The sequence below is a fragment of the Oncorhynchus nerka genome, linkage group LG22 (genome assembly GCF_034236695.1).
Source record: "Oncorhynchus nerka isolate Pitt River linkage group LG22, Oner_Uvic_2.0, whole genome shotgun sequence".
In the NCBI taxonomy this organism is placed as follows: Eukaryota; Metazoa; Chordata; class Actinopteri; order Salmoniformes; family Salmonidae; genus Oncorhynchus; species Oncorhynchus nerka.
The window spans coordinates 23,966,389-23,988,184 of NC_088417.1; the positions used below are offsets into that span (position 1 = coordinate 23,966,389).

Below are 21,796 nucleotides of genomic sequence, written 5' to 3' on the forward strand. Positions count from 1 at the left end.
CAGCTCAGGGATTCGATCCAACAACATTTCTGTTACTGGCACAATGCTCCTACCCACCAAGCTACCTGCCAGGCTACCTACCTGCCAGGCTACCTATAATGGCACAGATACAAAGATAAGTCCTCTATCTCTATGGCAAGTTGTTCACATGCGTATCTGCCCTCTCATTGGCTAGACTGGTCCCATACGATCTTGCCTCCTCCCGCCTGCCTTCTATCTGTATTTCCATTGTTAGAGCGGTCACTTGACTATCCTGTCAATATAATAGACAATGGATGTATTCGAGCAGATGACAAGTGGGGGACCATTGTGTGTTGCATTCTGTGGATAAAACTTGCTTCTACAGGTCGACTGCATGAACTTTACAGAAATCATGCAGTTGACTGCATGATTCTGCAGTTGCTCTCCACCAGCTTCATCCTGCAGCCATCACCTGCATTGTGGGAGACTCTATTGTCAACCAATCATTAGGGTGTTTTTGTTTGACCCACGTAAACCTGACCAAAGACATGCCTGAAACAGGAACTAATTTGCTGCAATTCATGTGTAGCCTACAGTGAATAGATAAATGTAATATTTTAGGCACTCTTAATAATTAGTTGTATAATGTACACACATACAGTAGGATTTCAGTTTGTGAGTGTGATATCGGTGTTTGGAGACATGTTTATTTCGGCATTTTATAAACAATGGCAACACTGCCATGTTCATCTGAGCCTTACTGTTGGGAAACCACATTAGTGTCTATGTCTTGAGAAGCAGAAGGAGAAAAACAATGTCTATAGATGCTGGGTGACTAAACAGATGTTGTCTGTATATATATATACTTCTCCTTGTTTGATTTCCCCAGACAACATCTGAATGATCCTGCAGTATATGCATATGTTTTCCATTTAACACCAGATCATCTATATAGTGGCTTTAAGCATACAACATATGGATTCAACTGTACCCAGTCACAAATCAACCAAAAATTGGTATACTGTATGTCTATAGGTTTATATACCTTGCAAAAAAGGAAAGTAATCAATGTATAAGACGATCACTGTATGTGGATGACCCATATGTCTACATACATATGCTGTCTCATAAACGCCAGATCTCAGACATCTCAATGTCTGTTTGAATGCAGAGATTGGCATGTGAAGAGAAGCCACTGAGGATGTAGATCTATACGTCCCAGGGGACTCTAGGAATTGACGAGGCATGAAGAGGCTGACAGCTCTGCTGTCGCTCACACACATCTCCCACCCTAGGTATAATTGCATGCTGGGTAATAACAGGAATGTCTCTCTCTCTCTCTCTCTCGTTTATCATTCTGTCTCTCTGCCTCTTCTGGATGTCAGAATATGCAAAGAGTGTGTAAGGAGTGTTCAGTCATGAGTGTGCTGTTTTAGGTTTTTACCTATTCAGCCAGATAGTATCTATGGACCTTCGTAGTTGGTTGGCAGTTGGTGTACCAGCCTGTTTAGACGGAGTTGCACAACGGAGGTTGGGAATGCAGCTCAAAGAGAGTATCTGCTGAGTAGATGTTGTGTACCTGCATATTGCCTGGTGGTACCTGCATGTTTAAATGATATTGATGATTTTGCTCTGCGGTTCTGAATGCAGCTCTGGCTCAGGGTATTGCTAGGCATTGGTTGATTGACTTAGGCAGCAGTGTTGCCTGGGAAACGGCACATCCTGGCTTCATTCAGTAGATAGGCCTCACAAAGAGGAAACGGACTCGCACACAAACAACTGCACTGCCTATTCATTAAACACACACACACGGACACACACACACTCACAAACACATGCAAACCAATCTAACACTTTTGTAACTGATGCAGATCTGTATGTGTATTTAAAGAGAGCGACAGAGAGAGAGATGGAGAAAGAGAGGGAGAAAGAGAGAGAGAGAGAGAGAGAGCGAGAGGGAGAGAAAGAGAGAGAGTACCTTAAAAGGAGAGTTCAGTGCCTTTCATTCACACTGAGCTGAGCCACTGAGTCATCCTCCATTCTATCCCCCCTATCATCCTCAGCAGGAGTACAATGGCCTCACTGTGAAAACCTCTCACCCCTGTCAATTTAAACTACTCAATCAATGGGAGATGGGTGTCTGTGTTTCTCTCTCTCTAGTGTGTATATCCAGGGATGAAAGTAGATGTCCTTTCTTCATGGTACGGGGAACCTCCTATGAGTGCACGCACAAAATGGGCCTAGTCATAGAATGACATATACAATCCCTATTCATTTAATAGGATCTCTTTGGGCCTAGAAGTCATTTAACTTAACTAAAATGTATTTCGTTTTAATGTGGCATAAACACAACCAGTCATGATGTTTTAATCTTATTGTCAAACAATCAAAGGCTCATGTAGGCTACTCAGGTACGCTCCATTACCCACAAATTAATTCCTGCAGCAAAACAGTGCTCTGTACAGCCGCCATTTGATAAATGGAAATAAATATTTGTTAAAACACCAAAAAATGTAATGATATTCGGCTACTGTCATTATGTCTGCACTAGCCTGGATTGATGCGTCTTCAGCTGTCTGTGTGCGTCAGTCTCGGCTAGTCATCTCTGCCTTGAAAATATGTCAGTGTTCTCCTTGAACCACAACTCATTTTGGAGCGTAGCCTATACCACCCGTTTTCAAGTCCATTCGCTCATTTTTCATGCTGTTGACATGCAGTCATGATAAATAATGTTGTAATAGTAATACAGTTTCCTAGACATTTTGGTTGAATTATTGAGATAGGCTCATGTTTTACCAGTACGGCGTACCCTCACTATTTATTTTTGCCGGGACGCCTTACCGGACCGTATTGGTTTACTTTCACCCCTGTATATATCTATCTCTCCTTTCTGTGTTTGTGTTCTGTCTGTGTACGTGCGTGTGAGCTATGAAAGCTCTCAAACAGAATTGAGAGGGGATGTGAATACTATGGTTTCTGGGGGAAAAGCACATTTTGAGATTCAGTGAGTACTCACTTTGTCTCTCTCTCTCTCTCTTTTGCTCTCCTCCCTCTCCCCCACTCATTCTCTCCCCCTCACACTGCCTCTCTATCGCGCCAAGATAGTTCAGTTACTGTAAGACATCATTCCAAGGAAGAATCTCAGCTGCATGTGAATGGTGTGAATGACATGCCATCACTACCACATTCATATAGACAGAGTCAGACAGTCTGTCTAAGGTACTGTAGCGTTTCCCCTATGAATGGATCATGAACAGGGTGAGAAGACTTAGTCACTCACTAGATGTCCACATTACAAAGGACAGCATTGGTGAGCAAGCAGTGAGCCCATAAGCTACCCACTGGGCACAAACATGTTGAATTAATGTTGTATCAACATAATTTGAAAATCTACGTGGAAATGTGACCATACTATATTTCTCATACATCCTCAGTGATGCACTCTAGACCTAGTGTATATAGCATTTGTAATGTCATCAACAGGTTTTGTTTCAATTCAACCCAGAATTCAACTAAAAATAGACAATACAATAGGCTGAGGGTTTCAAGCTCTGGTTGATTTCAAATGTAATGATATTTAGTGCTATTGAATTGTGTTTGGTTGTCAACGCAACCAAATATCAACTTGTGAAAGATATTTATCTTCTGCTTGGATAGTTCCATCTGTGCCACTGACTTACTCTGGCTTTAATTCCAGTTTGTCTGCAAATTAATAATTGATATGTTGGATTCACATCCCAAAAATCTAAGTTAAAGAATAGGACTAAATCAAATCCAACTGTATTTAAAGTTTTGTGCCTCTGATTTTTGGCTGAGATGGAGACATGAATCCAACATATCATTTACAATGATTCATTTGTAGACAACTGGAATTAAAGCCAGAGGAAGTCCGTTTCACAGATGGAACTATCAAAGCAGAAGATTCATCTCCTTCAAATGTTGACATTTGGTTGCATTGACAATTAAATATAACTTTTTAAATACAAGAAATAGCCTATTAATTTGTCAACACGTTAACAAATGATATGTTGGATTCACGTTTCCAACTCAACCAAAAATCTAAATTAAGGACTGGGATTAAGCCAGTGGCTCAGATGATCAGATAATTGGCTCAGATCAAAGCAGTACATCTCCTTTAAATGTCGATATATGGTTGCGTTGTCAACCAAACACAATTCAATATGACTTTTGTAATACAGTAAATACAGTACATCTTACAAACTAATGTAACATTCACCCTTAAAATGAATAACACTTTGAGGTTACTGTAACTATACGGTACATTTCTTATTATGTAATCCTACAACATGCATAGGTTGTTGCAGGGGAGATTCTATTTTATTTCATCTTTATTTAACCAGGTAGGCCAGTTGAGGGGGAGATTCTATTTTATTTCATCTTTATTTAACCAGGTAGGCCAGTTGAGGGGGAGATTCTATTTTATTTCATCTTTATTTAACCAGGTAGGCCAGTTGAGGGGGAGATTCTATTTTATTTCATCTTTATTTAACCAGGTAGGCCAGTTGAGGGGGAGATCTTCACAATTGCTTTAATAATCTGCACAGAATCTCAAACGGCATTGAACACTTACACCATGTACTTTTAATGTCATCTCAACTTCAATCCAAGTCACTTGGTTCCGCTATTTCGATGAAGCACAGTGATAACATATTCATCTGTTATATAAAAAAAACAATTATCTGACATTGTATTTCCATTGGAATTTGATTGTGCTTTTAGATGGTTTAAAGTGTAGTGATAACACACTAGAAATTCAACTAACTTTTGGCTGCTTTTTTTAGTGAATGAATACAGGTTGTGATCTCATTGATCAACGTTTCAACCAAATATGACCCAATTATCCACGTTGAAATGACGTGGTGTGCCCATTTGGTATGGTCCTAAGGGTACAGGTTAGGATCGATCGTTAAAACAAGATTAATCCTTGTACATCTTTTCATTCACGAATGGCCAGATAATGAAGATCCTACCTCTGCTACTTCGTTCATCTCCTTTTAACACTGCAGTGTAACAGCCCTGTGGCGATACACTCCCTAATGGAACGTTCCCTCTCCAGTCACGAGGAGCTGTTTAAACGCTCATAAAAGTAAATGAGATCCTTAGACTGCACCTCTGCCCACAGCGGTTTAGCCCAAGCCCATTCTCTCTCTCTCTCTCTCTCTCTCTCTCTCTCAATGGACACGGCCATAAACGCGCTGATGAATCGACCACGCCCGTGTTCCTTTAATAGCCGCCACTAAAGATAGACTACGGCTGGGTTGTTTTTATTTTCTGTTTAACGCTGCAGACATAGGGTTAGGGGGTCCGGTATAAGAGGTGGGGGTGGGGGACATTAATGCACCCGATCTGTACCCTCCCCCATCCCAATGTACATCGTATATAGACTTGTTTATACTGTATTATTGACTGTATGTTTGTTTTACTCCATGTGTAACTCTGTGTTGTTGTATGTGTCGAACTGCTTTGCTTTATCTTGGCCAGGTCGCAATTGTAAATGAGAACTTGTTCTCAACTTGCCTACCTGGTTAAATAAAGGTCAAATAAAATCAAATAAATGTAAAAAATGTTCCAGTAAATGTCTTTACTGTATGGCTTCTTGAAGAGGATATTACTGTATGTGTGTGTGTGTGTCTGTGTGTGTGTGTGTGTGCGCGTGTGCACAAGCACATTTGTGTGTGTGAACGCATATGCATATACTATCAACAGTCCCTTACGTTCTTGGAAGGTGGTGAAGAGTATCCTGAAGCGGCTCCGGCGGCTTCCCTGGTCGGCCCACATCCTGATCACCCCCGTGGTGGACACCAGCATCACGTCGTTGGCCACCGTAGAGCAGAACTTGTTCTTCAGGTCCTCCACGGACGCACTGCCGTCGTACACCGCCACAAAGTTACGCTTACACTCATTACTGTTCTGCATCTCATAGTCCAGGAAACGCAGGTAGATCTGGGGTGGAGAGGACGTGGAGGAGAGGGAGGAGAGAGAGACAAGGGAAACGGGAGGGATTTGACAAGGAGAGGTGGAATAAAAATAGAATATAGGACAAATGGAGAAGGAAAAATAGCAAAGGAGTTTGACAAAGATAGACAGAGGATGAGGGATAGAGATGTCATGAGAAAGGGAGAAGGAGAAATGAGGAAGGGGGAGAAAGAAGTGTTTAGTCATTCCTCCAGGCTGTAGGTGTGTCACTGTCAGTCGTCACATCATCATTCAGTCACTGATATAGCAATACGCCTTGTAATGGAACTGCCTGAATAAGGTCACAGTCATTGCATTTACTTCAATCAAACCATGATAAACTTCCTCAAACCCACTGAGAGGAGCTCTTAGGTTTTCTCATCCATGTCTGTGGCTCTCGTAGATCAAACATGTGTCTTTACAGTCATCCAGTGGTGTAAAGTATTTAAGTAAAAATACTTTAATGTACTATTTAAGTAGTTTTTGGGGTTGTCTGTACTTTACTTTACTATTTATATTTTTGACAACTTTTACTTTTACTTCACTACATTCACTACATTCATAAAGAAAATAATATACTTTATCCCTGACACCCAAAAGTACTCTTTACATTTCATATGCTTAGCATGACAGGAAAATGGTCAAATTCATACACTTATCAAGTGAACATCCCTGATCATCCCTACTGCCTCTGATCTGGCGGACTCACTAAACACACATGCTTCTTTCGTAAATGATGGCTGAGTGTGCCCCTGGCTATCTGTAATTGATTAAAAAATGCAAGAAAATGGTTCCGTCTGGTTTGCTTAATATAAGGAATGTGAACTCATTTATACTTTTACTTTTGATACTTAAGTATATTTAAAACCAAATACTTTTAGACTTTTACTCAAGTAGTATTTTACTGGGTGACTTTCACTTTTATTGAGTCATTTTGTATTAAGGTATCTTTACTTTTACTCAAGTATGACAATTGGGTACTTTTTCCACCACCGCAGTCATCACACTCAGCACTACTGAGAGATCAGAGAAGTTGAAGATGAATCATTCAATGGTTCACTCACTAGGCTACATACAGTATGATTGTAAGGCATGTCAACACATCGCAGTCTTCCTGTCTCTCTTTGCCGGATTGTCTACAGACATTTGTGATGACCCTTATCACACAAATAACAATGGAATAAAGCAAGAAATACACTTGTTACCTTCTCACATCACAGCCAGCCAGACCGTTGAAATATGAACCACATTATGATAATGAGGATCCTGTCTCACAGAAGGATCATAGGGCATAGAGTTTTCCCTACGCGTATGACCTAACCAGGAAAAACTCCAGGCACTAGTTATGGACTTTCACTAAGGCACCAGAGTTGTTCCTGGTTAGGTCTTGTGATCAGTAAAAACTCAGGCCCCTAGTTATAACCGCAACTTACACTTCCACATAACAGCCTGACCAATCTCAGTTAGTCTGAATCCCTGTCTATAAATATGAACCACATATTTCATAATGACCCTTTCCCATAGCAGCTCTTCACTGTGAGGTTAACACTTCCTGACACCTCCAGCATCAGAGCCTGCCATTCGTTCATCAGACTGAGATTGGCCAATCACAGCTGCCGTTCTGGCCCGCTGCGCATAACGCCTACCATCATTAGCGTTAATGAGCTGCCGACTCGGGACGCGTGGTAGGGAAAGGTAACGCTTTAACTGACAAACGGCACAGAAGCACAAAACTAATGGAGCCTGCAGTGTCAGCTCGGCTTCAACCAACAGATAAGTGGAATAGATAGGGAGAGGAAAAATCTCTCACTCTCTGTCTCTCTCTCTGTCTCTCTCTCTGTGTCTCTCTCTGTGTCTGTCTGTCTGTCTGTCTGTCTGTCTGTCTGTCTGTCTGTCTGTCTGTCTGTCTGTCTGTCTGTCTGTCTGTCTGTCTGTCTGTCTGTCTCTCTCTCTCTCTCTCTCTCTGTCTCTCTCTCTTTCTCTCTCTCTCTCTCTCTCTCTCTCATGCCATTAGGAATTAATACAACGAAAGTAAATTTATGACCAATTTGCTTCTTTGATGTGGAAATGGACTACATATTGTTATGCCCTTTGAGTATGTGTGTGTTTATGTGTGTGTAAGATAGAGAGAAAAAGAGAGAGAGACCGAGAGAAAGAGGTGAGAAACTCACTTTGCTCTCTCTCTCTCTCTCTCTCTCTCTCATGCCACTAGGAGTTAAAACAACGAATGTCAGTTTATGACCAATTAAAAGATGTGACCATTCAAATAAAGTCATCCCACACAACATTAGTTAGCTAATCCCAAAGCGCCTCCCTGTCCACATGTTACTTTGAGCTAGTAATGAGATAGGTGTCGTAACCGACTTCAGTGGGTAAATTGTTTGTTTGTATATCAGTATTGTTTGTTTCTATATCACATTTTAACACTATTATGGCTCTAGCCAGAAGTTTTGCTCTTCTTGCGTTTCTGATTTATTCTACAATTCAAACATGGAGATGATCCCAAACTCCCGTTCCACCTACACCGAAAGACGTGGATGGAAATCTTCAATTTGATATTGTGAACTTCGGCCATTAACAACTTTACCAGCACCTGATATCACCTTTCCTACGGGAAAAGCTGAGCCGCTCGGTAAAGGTACACAGGAAACGCTGCAGCGCCCCTGAGACCGGTGTTAATTCCAACAATCTGCTTGTTACCTTCAGCCTGCTACTCTGTGTCGATGTACACCCCTGTCCTGCCCCAAACACCACAAAGCAAGCTTAAAAACCATGCCCAAACTGTGGTAAGACCGTAAGGAAGAATTCAAAAGTGGGGGCTTGTGACATTTGTGATTTGTTCGTTCACATAATGTGTGGAGCTATCAACCCCTTGTCATATGATGAAGCTATAGTCTCAAAGTAACATTTCGCTTGTTTACAATGTATGCTGTTTAAATGTATGCTGTTTAAATGTATGCTGTTTAAATGTATGCTGTTTAAATGTATGCTGTTTAAAGGTATGCTGTTTAAAGGTATGCTGTTTAAAGGTATGCTGTTTAAAGGTATGCTGTTTAAAGGTATGCTGTTTAAAGGTATGCTGTTTAAAGGTATGCTGTTTAAATGTATGCTGTTTAAAGGTATGCTGTTTAAAGGTATGCTGTTTAAAGGTATGCTGTTTAAAGGTATGCTGTTTAAATGTATGCTGTTTAAATGTATGCTGTTTAAATGTATGCTGTTTAAAGGTATGCTGTTTAAAGGTATGCTGTTTAAAGGTATGCTGTTTAAAGGTATGCTGTTTAAAGGTATGCTGTTTAAATGCAATGCCAAACATTGGGATGCTGAACACAAGCAGGGATGATGAGTGCAATCTAGATGAGATTGTCGATGTATCTGCAGTGGGCACAGAAAATGACATGTTTGACTGTTTCAATCGGAGAGGACTTCATTTTATCTATGTGAACACACGGAGCCTGCTGCCGAAATTAGAGGAATTAAAACTCCTTGCTTCTAACACAGGGGCTACAGTAGTTGCTGTGACTGTGACATGGCTCGATGGGTCAATTGAGGACGATGAGGTTGAGCTACCGGGTCATAGCATTCATAGAATTGACCCGAAACTGAAACGGTGGCGGCGTGTGTGTTTTTACAAGGAATGATGTGCATTTTAACCCTCGTTCAGGTCTGAAAATGGATGGTCTTGAGGTTGCATGGGTAGATATACTTCTTCCTAAATGTCGTCCTATACTTGTTGGTGTGAGCTATCGGCCTCCTAAGCAGAATCATTTCTATGATTTACTTGAATCTAATTGCTGTGATCACAATGTATTGGCTGATAGAGAATTAATTCTGCTTGGCGATATTAATAGAAATGTGCAGTTATCACCCCAGAGAAGTACACTAGTAAATGCCCTGTATATCTTTAATCAGTTATTTAGTCTAAAACAACTGATTGTTGAGCCAACCCGGGTGTATTGACAGTAAATCAACTTTGGATTTGATTATTAGAACGTCTGTCAGTCTTAAATATTGGTTTACGTGATCATATGGTAACCTACTGAACCCGTAAGAAATCCAAAATGCTACTAGAGCCAGGTAATAAATGGGTCCTTCTGTTCACCTGATTTAGAATTCCTCACATTCAAATGTCGACCGCATTATCTACCAATGGAATTCTCTTCGATTATAATCACAGCCGTATATATTCCCCCCCAAGCAGACACATCGATGGCTCTGAACAAACTTTATTTGACTCTTTGCAAACTGGAATCCATATATCCGGAGGCTGCATTCATTGTAGCTGGGGATTTTAACAAGGCTAATCTGAAAACAAGACCCCCTAAATTTTATCAGCATATCGATTGCGCAACCAAGGCTGGAAAAACCTTGGATCATTGCTATTCCAACTTCCGCGATGCATATAAGGCCCTGCCCCGCTCTCCTTTCGGAAAAGCTGACCACGACTCCATTTTGTTGATCCCTGCTTACAGACAGAAACTAAAACAAGAAGCTCCCGCGCTGAGGTCTGTTCAATGCTGGTCCGACCAATCTGATTCCACACTCCAAGACTGCTTCCATCACGTGGACTGGGATATGTTCCGTATTGCGTCAGACAACAACATTGACGAATACGCTGATTCGGTGAGCGAGTTCATTAGAACGTGCGTTGAAGATGTCGTTCCCATAGCAACGATTAAAACATTCCCAAACCAGAAACCGTGGATTGATGGAAGCATTCGCGTGAAACTGAAAGCGCGAACCACTGCTTTTAATCAGGGCAAGGTGACTGGAAACATGACCGAATACAAACAGTGTAACTATTCCCTCCGCAAGTAGAATCTCAATTCAACGGCTCAGACACAAGAGGTATGTGGCAGGGTCTACAGTCAATCACGGATTACAAAAAGAAAACCAGCCCCGTCACGGACCAGGATGTCTTGCTCCCAGGCAGACTAAATCACTTTTTTGCCCGCTTTGAGGACAATACAGTGCCACTGACACGGCCCGCAACTAAAACATGCGGACTATCCTTCACTGCAGCCGACGTAAGGAAAACATTTAAACGTGTCAACCCTCGCAGGGCTGCAGGCCCAGACGGCATCCCCAGCCGCGCCCTCAGAGCATGCGCAGACCAGCTGGCTGGTGTGTTTACGGACATATTCAATCAATCCCTATCCCAGTCTGTTGTTCCCACATGCTTCAAGAGGGCCACCATTGTTCCTGTTCCCAAGAAAGTTAAGGTAACTGAGCTAAACGACTACCGCCCCGTAGCACTCACTTCCGTCATCATGAAGTGCTTTGAGAGACTAGTCAAGGACCATATCACCTCCACCCTACCTGACACCCTAGACCCACTCCAATTTGCTTACCGCCCAAATAGCTCCACAGACAATGCAATCTCAACCACACTGCCCTAACCCATCTGGACAAGAGGAATACCTATGTGAGAATGCTGTTCATCGACTACAGCTCGGCATTTAACACCATAGTGCCCTCCAAGCTCGTCATCAAGCTCGAGACCCTGGGTCTCGACCACGCCCTGTGCAACTGGGTACTGGACTTCCTGACGGGCCGCCCCCAGGTGGTGAGGGTAGGCAACAACATCTCCACCCCGCTGATCCTCAACACTGGGGCCCCACAAGGGTGCGTTCTGAGCCCTCTCCTGTATTCCCTGTTCACCCACGACTGCGTGGCCACGCACGCCTCCAACTCAATCATCAAGTTTGCGGACGACACAACAGTGGTAGGATTGATTACCAACAACGACGAGACGGCCTACAGGGAGGAGGTGAGGGCCCTGGGAGTGTGGTGTCAGGAAAATAACCTCACACTCAACGTCAACAAAACTAAGGAGATGATTGTGGACTTCAGGAAACAGCAGAGGGAGCACCCCCCCTATCCACATCGATTGGACAGTAGTGGAGAGGGTAGTAAGTTTTAAGTTCCTTGGCGTACACATCACAGACAAACTGAATTGGTCCACCCACACAGACAGCATCGTGAAGAAGGCGCAGCAGCGCCTCTTCAACCTCAGGAGGCTGAAGAAATTCGGCTTGTCACCAAAAGTACTCACAAACTTCTACAGATGCACAATCGAGAGCATCCTGTCGGGCTGTATCACCGCCTGGTACGGCAACTGCTCCGCCCACAACCGTAAGGCTCTCCAGAGGGTAGTGAGGTCTGCACAACGCATCACCGGGGGCAAACTACCTGCCCTCCAGAACACCTACACCACCCGATGTTACAGGAAGGCCATAAAGATCATCAAGTACAACAACCACCCGAGCCACTGCCTGTTCACCCCGCTATCATCCAGAACGTGAGGTCAGTACAGGTGCATCAAAGCTGGGACCGAGAGACTGAAAAACAGCTTCTATCTCAAGGCCATCAGACTGTTAAACAGCCACCACTAACATTGAGTGGCTGCTGCCAACACACTGACTCAACTCCAGCCACTTTAATAATGGGAATTGATGGGAAATTATGTAAAATATATCACTAGCCACTGATTAAACAATGCTACCTAATATAATGTTTACATACCCTACATTATTAATCTCATATGTATATGTATATACTGTACTCTATATCATCTACTGCATCCTTATGTAATACATGCATCACTAGCCACTTTAACTATGCCACTTTGTTTACATACTCATCTCATATGTATATACTGCACTCAATACCATCTACTGTATCTTGCCTATGCCGCTCTGTACCATCACTCATTCATATATCTTTATGTACATATTCTTTATCCCCTTACACTTGTGTCTATAAGGTAGTAGTTTTGGAATTGTTAGCTAGATTACTTGTTGGTTATTACTGCATTGTCGGAACTAGAAGCACAAGCATTTCGCTACACTCACATTAACATCTGCTAACCATGTGTATGTGACAAATAAAATTAGATTTGATTTGATTTAAATACATGAAGGTCTATGAAACAATATTCAAAAGAACGTTTTGTAGAAGTACTTGGAATTTTGGATTGGTCTCATGTATTAAACCGTGATGATGTTGATCACTCTTGTTATATTTTTAAAGATCTGTTTCTGTCTGCACTCGACTCTCTGGCTCCGATGAAACAAATTAGAATCAAACAGCAGTCAGGGAAATGGACCACTTCCGAGATCTTAAGGAAAAGGGATCGCTCCCTGGCCAGATTCAGAAGGACAAATCTACAACAAGATGATGATTTATTAACTGTAGAAACCAGGCAAGATACAAAATGGATAAGGCCAAATCCCAACATTATATAGACACTGTCTATGACAACTTACATCAGCCTCGTAAACTGTGGAACATTTTAAAGGACACTGGCTCATAATCTCTCCATAAGGTAAAATCCTGTAGTATTGGCCTGGATATTGATGATGTTTTATGTTATGACCAGGCAAAGGTTGCAAATGATTTGAACACATTTTTTACCACTATAACCTCATCTCTGGTTAAGAAGTTACCCACCTGCTCTGGACACTATGGCCAGTCTAACAAGCTAAGCGTCAGTATAGAGACAAAGTAGAGTTGCAATTCAACGGCTCAGAAACAAGAGGTATGTGGCAGGTTCTACAGTCAATCACGGATTACAAAAAGAAAACCAGCCCCGTCGCGGACCAGGATGTCTTGCTCCCAGACAGACTAAATCACTTTTTTGCTAGATTTGAGGGCAATACAGTGCCACTGACACGGCACGCTACCAAAACCTGCGGGCTCTCCTTCACTGCAGCCGACGTGAGAAAAACATTTAAACGTGTTAATCCTCGCAAGGCTGCAGGCCCAGACGGCATCCCCAGCCGCGTCCTCAGAGCATGCGCAGACCAGCTGACTGGTGTGTTTACGGACATATTCAATAAATCCTTATCCCAGTCGGCTGTTCCCACATGCTTCAAGAGGGCCACCATTGTTCCTGTTCCCAAGAAAGCTAAGGTAACTGAGCTAAACAACTACCGCCCCTGTAGCACTCACTTCCGTCATCATGAAGTGCATTGAGAGACTAGTCAAGGACCATATCACCTCCACCCTACCTGACACCCTAGACCCACTCCAATTTGCTTACCGCCCAAATAGCTCCACAGACAATGCAATCTCAACCACACTGCCCTAACCCATCTGGACAAGAGGAATACCTATGTGAGAATGCTGTTCATCGACTACAGCTTGGCATTTAACACCATAGTGCCCTCCAAGCTCGTCATCAAGCTCGAGACCCTGGGTCTCGACCACGCCCTGTGCAACTGGGTACTGGACTTCCTGACGGGCCGCCCCCAGGTGGTGAGGGTAGGCAACAACATCTCCACCCCGCTGATCCTCAACACTAGGTAAGATGTTTTATATTCATCATATGTTTGTAAGTTACTTCTCATCAGAATGTTATTTTTGTATAATACTGTGGCGGGGTTGCAGTTATCTGTTCTATGTCAAGACTAAGTTGCATGGGCCGCAGAGAGGGGAGAGGTCAAGGTGTCATCATGTGTAAACATATCTTTTGCTCCAATGTGTCTGTGTGCCAGTCACTCCCTACTTTTCCCATCGGGGAAAGGAGGATGGCAGTGTCTGGAATCATTCTATGCTCCCCGTGAGCTTGTCCAGGATTGGTTGTATTTAGAATTGGTTGTATCTAAATGACAATTTGATATATGCCTGTTGATATGGAGGATTGGTTTATGGTTCTAGGGTTTGAGTAAGGAGACAAAGCTGAACGATTTATTATGTCTATGCTGTCTGACTATGTGTGTTCTTTGCTATTAAAGGATCTCAGTTGCAATGTATAAGGGGGCTCTCAGAGAATTCATTGATAGACACTGAATGGATCTGAGAGTCACAGGGTTGTGATAGAGCTCATATAATTAAAGATGGACTTTGATAACTAACTCTGACTTGTGTTGTGGTTTGCTCCCATGATTTGGTAAATAGAGGAAATTTCCACGACAACTCACTCATATATCTTTATGTACATATTCTTTATCCCTTTAATCTTGTGTGTGTAAGGAGGTAGTTGTGGAATTGTTAGGTTAGATTACTCGTTGGTTATTACTGCATTGGCGCCACACCAAACTGGGGCGGCAGGGTAGCCTAGTGGTTAGAGAGTTGGTCTAGTAACCGCAAGGTTGCAAGTTCAAACCCCCGAGCTGACAAGGTCATTCTGCCTCTGAATAGGCAGTTAACCCACTGTTCCTAGGCTGTCATTGAAAATAAGAATTTGTTCCAAACTGGAACTAGAAGCACAAGCATTTTGCTACACTCGCATTAACATCTGCTAACCATGTGTGTGTGACAAATAACATTTATTTGATTAGATTTATTAGACCTAAAATTATTCATCCAGCGATCATACATTGTTTACCAGGGGGCAGGGCTACCGACGTTAAATCTAATCTGAAGATGTTGCTGGCTAAAGCTAAAACTGGCGAGAGTATAGGGATATTGTTATCCACGTCGGCACCAACGATGTTAGGATGAAACCGTTAGAGGTCACCAAGCGCAACATAGCTTCAGCGTGTAAATCAGTTAGAAAGATGTGTCGGCATCGAGTAATTGTCTCTGGCCCCCTCCCAGTTAGGGGGAGTGATGAGCTCTACAGCAGAGTCTCACAACTCAATCGCTGGTTGAAAATGGCCTCTTATTCCTTATATACGTTAATGATATGCCGGGGCGGCAGCGTAGCCTAGTGGTTAGAGAGTTGGCCTAGTAACCGGAAGGTTGCAAGTTCAAACGCCTGAGCTGACAAGGTACAAATCTGTTGTTCTTCCCCTGAACAGGCAGTTAACCCACTGTTCCTAGGCCCTCATTGAAAATAAGAATTTGTTTTTAACTGACTTGCCTAGTTAAATAAAGGTAAAATTAAAATAATAAAATGATATGCCAGATGCAGTAAAGTGTAAACTCCTGCTTTATGCTGATGATTCAGCCATACTGGTATACTGGTATGAGGGAAGGAGTCCACAGTTTACATAGTGGAGACCCTGAGTAAGGAATCACATTTTGATGGAGGTTGGTTGTTTGACAACAAATTGTCACTACATCTGGGAAAAACTGAATCGATTTTGTTTGGAACAAAATGTAGATTGCTTAGGGCTGACAAGATAAAGGTAAACTGTGCAGGCAAGGAGATTGAATCTAAAACAAGTGTATCTTTTTTTGGTGCCCCTAGATCAATCCCTTTCTGGAGACCTGATTGCTGCTAAAATACTTTCTAAAATGGCGAACAAATAGAAATGTTGATACCGTAACACTAAATATTTTAACATTAAAGTTAACAAACTGCTTGTCTCAACCTTGATTCAGTGTCATGTTGATTATGCCTGCTCTGCTTGGTATAGTGGGCTATCAAAAAAGCTGAAAAAGAGAATGCAGGTCATGCAAAATAATGTTATCAGGTATATGCTGAATGTCCCCCCTAGGATGCACATAGGGGTCCAGGAGTTCCAGGAGGTGGGCTTGTTGCCTTTGGATTCCAGAGTGGACCAACTTAAACTTAATCATGTGTTTGACATCTCAAAGGTTACAATAAAAAAAAATATTGATATGGTCTATAACCAATACAGTCACAATACCAGAGCTAGTGCTATGTCTTGTAAAATCCCAAGAGTAAACAACATACATACAGGCATTTGTCTATGGAATAGCCTTCCCTTGGAGTAAAACGTTGAAATTGCTTTAAAAAGCAGGCAAAGGTTTTCATTTGGACAATGTTGTCTAAGTAAAAGAAACCACTCCACTGCCCCTTGTGCCCCCTACTGCTGGTCAGGTGTATTATTTGAAGGATCGGTAGGATGGGCAATAGATTGTTGTAATGTGAAATTAATATGGCTGATTTTTAAGGTTAGGGAGAAGTGCAGTGAATAGTGTCACTTTTTAGGATGTCAATATAAATGAATGTATTTATGGTTGTTTGTAATTTTGTCTTGCCTTTTAATCATTAAATGTGTTATCGTTTTTACACTGAGCACCACTTTGGAAACAAGTGTTTTAATGAATACTTTCAAGTGATATCCTCTGGGTCCACATTGTACATTTTGTTGTATATGTCTGTTACCCAAAATAAATTCCAGTCAATATCATATTTCTACTAAACACCACAGCTTGGGGTTTGTCCTTAAGACCTTCAAAACTAAAGACAGTCCACTGAGAATCATTTTGTGCAGCTCTCCAGGTATAAACCATTCATCTGGTACTCCTAAATGGGCTGGGCATTTACCTGCCATTAAAGAACAGGACATATGATCATACATGAGCTACGAAAGCTCCAATCCATCCCACTCTGCAGGGCTGAGATACGGAGACCTAACGCATAGGCTTTATCAGGAGCCTGGCATTGCCTAGCATCTGGGTAGGAAGGTATAGGACAATGAATATGCCTGGTGTTTTCTTCCACTTGTGCCTTCAACAAGGAGAGATTTAGTGGGTATTGATGGATGTGGCCGGCCCAATCTCTTTCCCTCTCTGCATCACTCTCTCTCTCCTTTTCCCTTTTTCTCCCTCTCTAATACAGATGAATAAAAATCAGTTTTTTGCATCGTGCCGTCCAAGCCAAGCTCTCCGAACTAGTCAATGATTGTGAATTATTAGTCGCTGGATTACATCATGAAGCCTAATGAAGGCCATGGATCAGGCAGATACAATCACAGTGCTGTGTCATGCGGGAATCGCCTTCCTAGTGAAAACAGGCCAGAGGAACCAAAGCATCCAATAATGACACAGCATCTATCACGGACAAGAACAGCAAAAGATCAAAAGAACATTTGACTCAGCCAAAATGAGTCTGAAAACCAACTGTTTTATAGAATGACAATATTTATCTTTCTGCCATTATTTCGATGGGATGATGCAAAGCAATCGGGTAAGAAAACAAACACCAAGGTATTACAGAAATACCCACAGATGAAGCAAAGAGAAGTGATGTCTTGGTGCAAAACACTCATCCTTGAGGGCTGCAGTGTAAACATGTTTTTTTTATTTTTTATATTTCCTTCCCCAACAGGAAGGGAGGAGCTGAGAGATGTCACTTTGATGAAGTGAAGGCAAACAAGAGAAGCCGGACTGCAAACTCAGGTAAGGCGAGGGAAAGAGATTGTTTATTTATTTTGTCTTTTGTACTTTAATCATTTGCACATCGTTACAACACTTTATACATAATACGACATTTGTAATGTCTTTATTCTTTTGGAACTTCTGTTAGTTTAATCTTTACTGTTCATTTGTATTGTTTATTTCACTTTTGTATATTATCTACTTCACTTGTTTTGGCAATGTTAACATATGTTTCCCATGCCAATAAAGCCCCTTGAATTGAAATGTAACTGAATTGAGAGAGAGAGAGAGAGAGAGAGAGGAAGAAAGCATACAATCTGAGTAAATGTATCATAGTGACTACTTTAAATATAGCAAAGGCTAAATCCTAGCTTGAAATAACCAGGTTCTTTTCAATCATGTAGCCAAGTGAACCGTATAATTACTGAAAAGGTGATGTGCACAGGTATCAAGTTATGACCACGAAGTCCTTCTATAGTTTGTCTTTTATTGTGTTGCAGATATGTGACTCGTTTCAGCAAACTAGGCGTATGTCGCAAGTCACGACTTCACAGGAGAGGCATTTGAACGTTTATTTCTATTTTCTATCAAAATGCGTTTATTGGCAGAAATGCCTTCTGGAACATTTGAACTTCCATTTGCCTTAATAACAAACGTGTACGCCATCTGTAAATACAAATCAAGTTGTTAAACTACGAGCCTAGTGGGTTTAACCACAGAAAAAGACAGGAAAAAAGACAGACAAGACATTATCCCGCTAGCCATAACTGGCTGAGATAATGAATGGGCTAGAGATGCCGACAGATGAGTTTCGGATTGGTCTGCCATGTAGCATCTTCTGTCTATAAAATGACCTACTCGTTATGTGTAGATAGTCCTTTCTACTGCAGTTCTTTCGAAAGACATAACGTTAGCCACGGAGAACTGAAAATGTTTTGCTAATGCTCTAAATAACATTGCTGCCATGAATTTATCAGGCAATATCGACAAAGGACAGTGGGAAAAAGTTGTCGGACGACTTTCAGGAGGACGATCGTAACATGCTGATTCTCTCTCTCTGAAAATGAATCAGACGATGAGGAAATCCCTGATTTAAGTAAAAACATTTTCATTGAAGAAGACATTGCAGAGTCTTCTGATGACAGTGAGGGAGAAGAAACGGTGATCAACAGTGTTGTTGTCATGTAAGAAGTTGACTGAGTTTTGAAATCAGTGGAATGTCTAATAGAAGCAGAGTATGATAAGGATATGAATACAATTCTGCCGTTTGATTGCAAATGCAGAGGGAGTCGAAAAGAGAACACAGATGGCTGTTGTATAAAACACCTGTCTCCGGATTACATCTTCAAACTAAGGGCAAACATGGCATCCGTGACAGAGAGGGAGAAATATCTGATGATTCTTATGGCATTGCACATGGTCAGTGTGAAGATAGATAGATATACAGTACACAAAATATATATATACTGTATACATATATGTATATACACTGCTCAAAAAAATAAAGGGAACACTTAAACAACACAATGTAACTCCAAGTCAATCACACTTCTGTGAAATCAAACTGTCCACTTAGGAAGCAACACTGATTGACAATAAATTTCACATGCTGTTGTGCAAATGGAATAGACAACAGGTGGAAATTATAGGCAACTAGCAAGACACCCCCAATAAAGGAGTGGTTCTACAGGTGGTAACCAGAGACCACTTCTCAGTTCCTATGCTTCCTGGCTGATGTTTTGGTCACTTTTGAATGCTGGAGGTGCTTTCACTCTAGTGGTAGCATGAGACGGAGTCTACAACCCACACAAGTGGCTCAGGTAGTGCAGCTCATCCAGGATGGCACATCAATGCGAGCTGTGGCAAGAAGGTTTGCTGTGTCTGTCAGCGTAGTGTCCAGAGCATGGAGGCGCTACCAGGAGACAGGCCAGTACATCAGGAGACGTGGAGGAGGCCGTAGGAGGGCAACAACCCAGCAGCAGGACCGCTACCTCCGCCTTTGTGCAAGGAGGAGCAGGAGGAGCACTGCCAGAGCCCTGCAAAATTACCTCCAGCAGGCCACAAATGTGCATGTGTCTTCTCAAACGGTCAGAAACAGACTCCATGAGGGTGGTATGAGGGCCCGACGTCCACAGGTGGGGGTTGTGCTTACAGCCCAACACCGTGCAGGACGTTTGGCATTTGCCAGAGAATACCAAGATTGGCAAATTCGTCACTGGCGCCCTGTGCTCTTCACAGATGAAAGCAGGTTCACACTGAGCACGTGACAGACGTGACAGAGTCTGGAGACGCCGTGGAGAACATTCTGCTGCCTGCAACATCCTCCAGCATGACCGGTTTGGCGGTGGGTCAGTCATGGTGTGGGGTGGCATTTCTTTGGGGGGCCGCACAGCCCTCCATGTGCTCGCCAGAGGTAGCCTGACTGCCATTAGGTACCGAGATGAGATCCTCAGACCCCTTGTGAGACCATATGCTGGTGCGGTTGGCCCTGGGTTCCTCCTAATGCAAGACAATGCTAGACCTCATGTGGCTGGAGTGTGTCAGCAGTTCCAGCAAGAGGAAGGCATTGATGCTATAGACTGGCCCGCCCGTTCCCCAGACCTGAATCCAATTGAGCACATCTGGGACATCATGTCTCGCTCCATCCACCAACGCCACGTTGCACCACAGACTGTCCAGGAGTTGGCGGATGCTTTAGTCCAGGTCTGGGAGGAGATCACTCAGGAGACCATCCGCCACCTCATCAGGAGCATGCCCAGGCGTTGTAGGGAGGTCATACAGGCACATGGAGGCCACACACATTACTGAACCTCATTTGACTTGTTTTAAGGACATTACATCAAAGTTGGATCAGCCTGTAGTGTGGTTTTCCACTTTAATTTTGAGTGTGACTCCAAATCCAGACCTCCATGGGTTGATACATTTGATTTCCATTGATATTTTTTGTGTGATTTTGATGTGTTTTGTTACACATTCAACTATGTAAAGAAAAAAGTATTTAATAATAATATTTCATTCATTCAGATCTAGGATGTGTTATTTTAGTGTTCCCTTTATTTTTTTGAGCAGTGTATATATATATATATATGTGTGTATCAGGCAAATGCCTTTCACTGATTTTTTTTAAAGACAAACTGATAGGAGTGAGAAAATTAATTTTAATTTTGTTGTTTTCAGGTATTGTGCCTGTTGGACCATGCACAAGCTCCACCACAGTCTGAATATTCACTTCCTGATCACAGGCCACTCCAAGTTTTCCCCGACTGGTGCTTCAGCCTCACCAAGCAGCGCTTCAGAAAGACCAGAGTGAACACTTGCTGGTGTTGTGAAGGTCAGCACTGTGACAGGGTTCTATATCCCACAGCTGGTTGGACTGGAGGATGACACGGTGCTGGTGGAAAGCTATGGCTGGCAACAACAACTCAACTCAAATCACATTTTATTAGTCACATGCGCTTACAGTGAAATGCTTACTTGTGAGCCCCAACTGACTCCGTACTTCCGGTCCCTAACACAGATCAAGCAGTACTTCAGGTGAATATCATTTCACTTCAGGCCGCTGCCACAGATCAAGCATTACTTCAGGTGAATACCATTTCTGTTGCATTGTATGAGGTTATTCTTCTTATCTTAACTTGGGAGGTGAATTGCCGTTAAGCAAAGATGCTCCTGAGTGGCACAGTGGTCTAAGGCACTGCATCTCAGTGCTTGAGGCGTCACTACAGACCCCTGGTTCGAATCTGGGCTCTATCACAACCGGCCGTGATTAGGAGTCCCCTAGGGCAGTACACAATTGGCCCAGCATCATCCGGGTTTTGGCCGGTGTAGGCCGTCATTGTAAATA

At 42.5% G+C, this 21,796-nt stretch overlaps 1 protein-coding gene across 2 annotated transcripts in view; it reads right to left on the reverse strand.

Annotated features, from left to right (window-relative positions):
* The window catches only part of neto1l (neuropilin (NRP) and tolloid (TLL)-like 1, like), a 179,512-nt gene that overhangs the window by 29,015 nt on the left and 128,701 nt on the right, over positions 1-21,796 (reverse strand). For both annotated transcript variants that reach the window (XM_029626561.2, XM_029626560.2), the window contains exon 7: positions 5,697-5,925. In XM_029626561.2, coding sequence (XP_029482421.1) covers positions 5,697-5,925 — 229 coding nt within the window. The remainder of the gene's footprint in view (positions 1-5,696; positions 5,926-21,796) is intronic.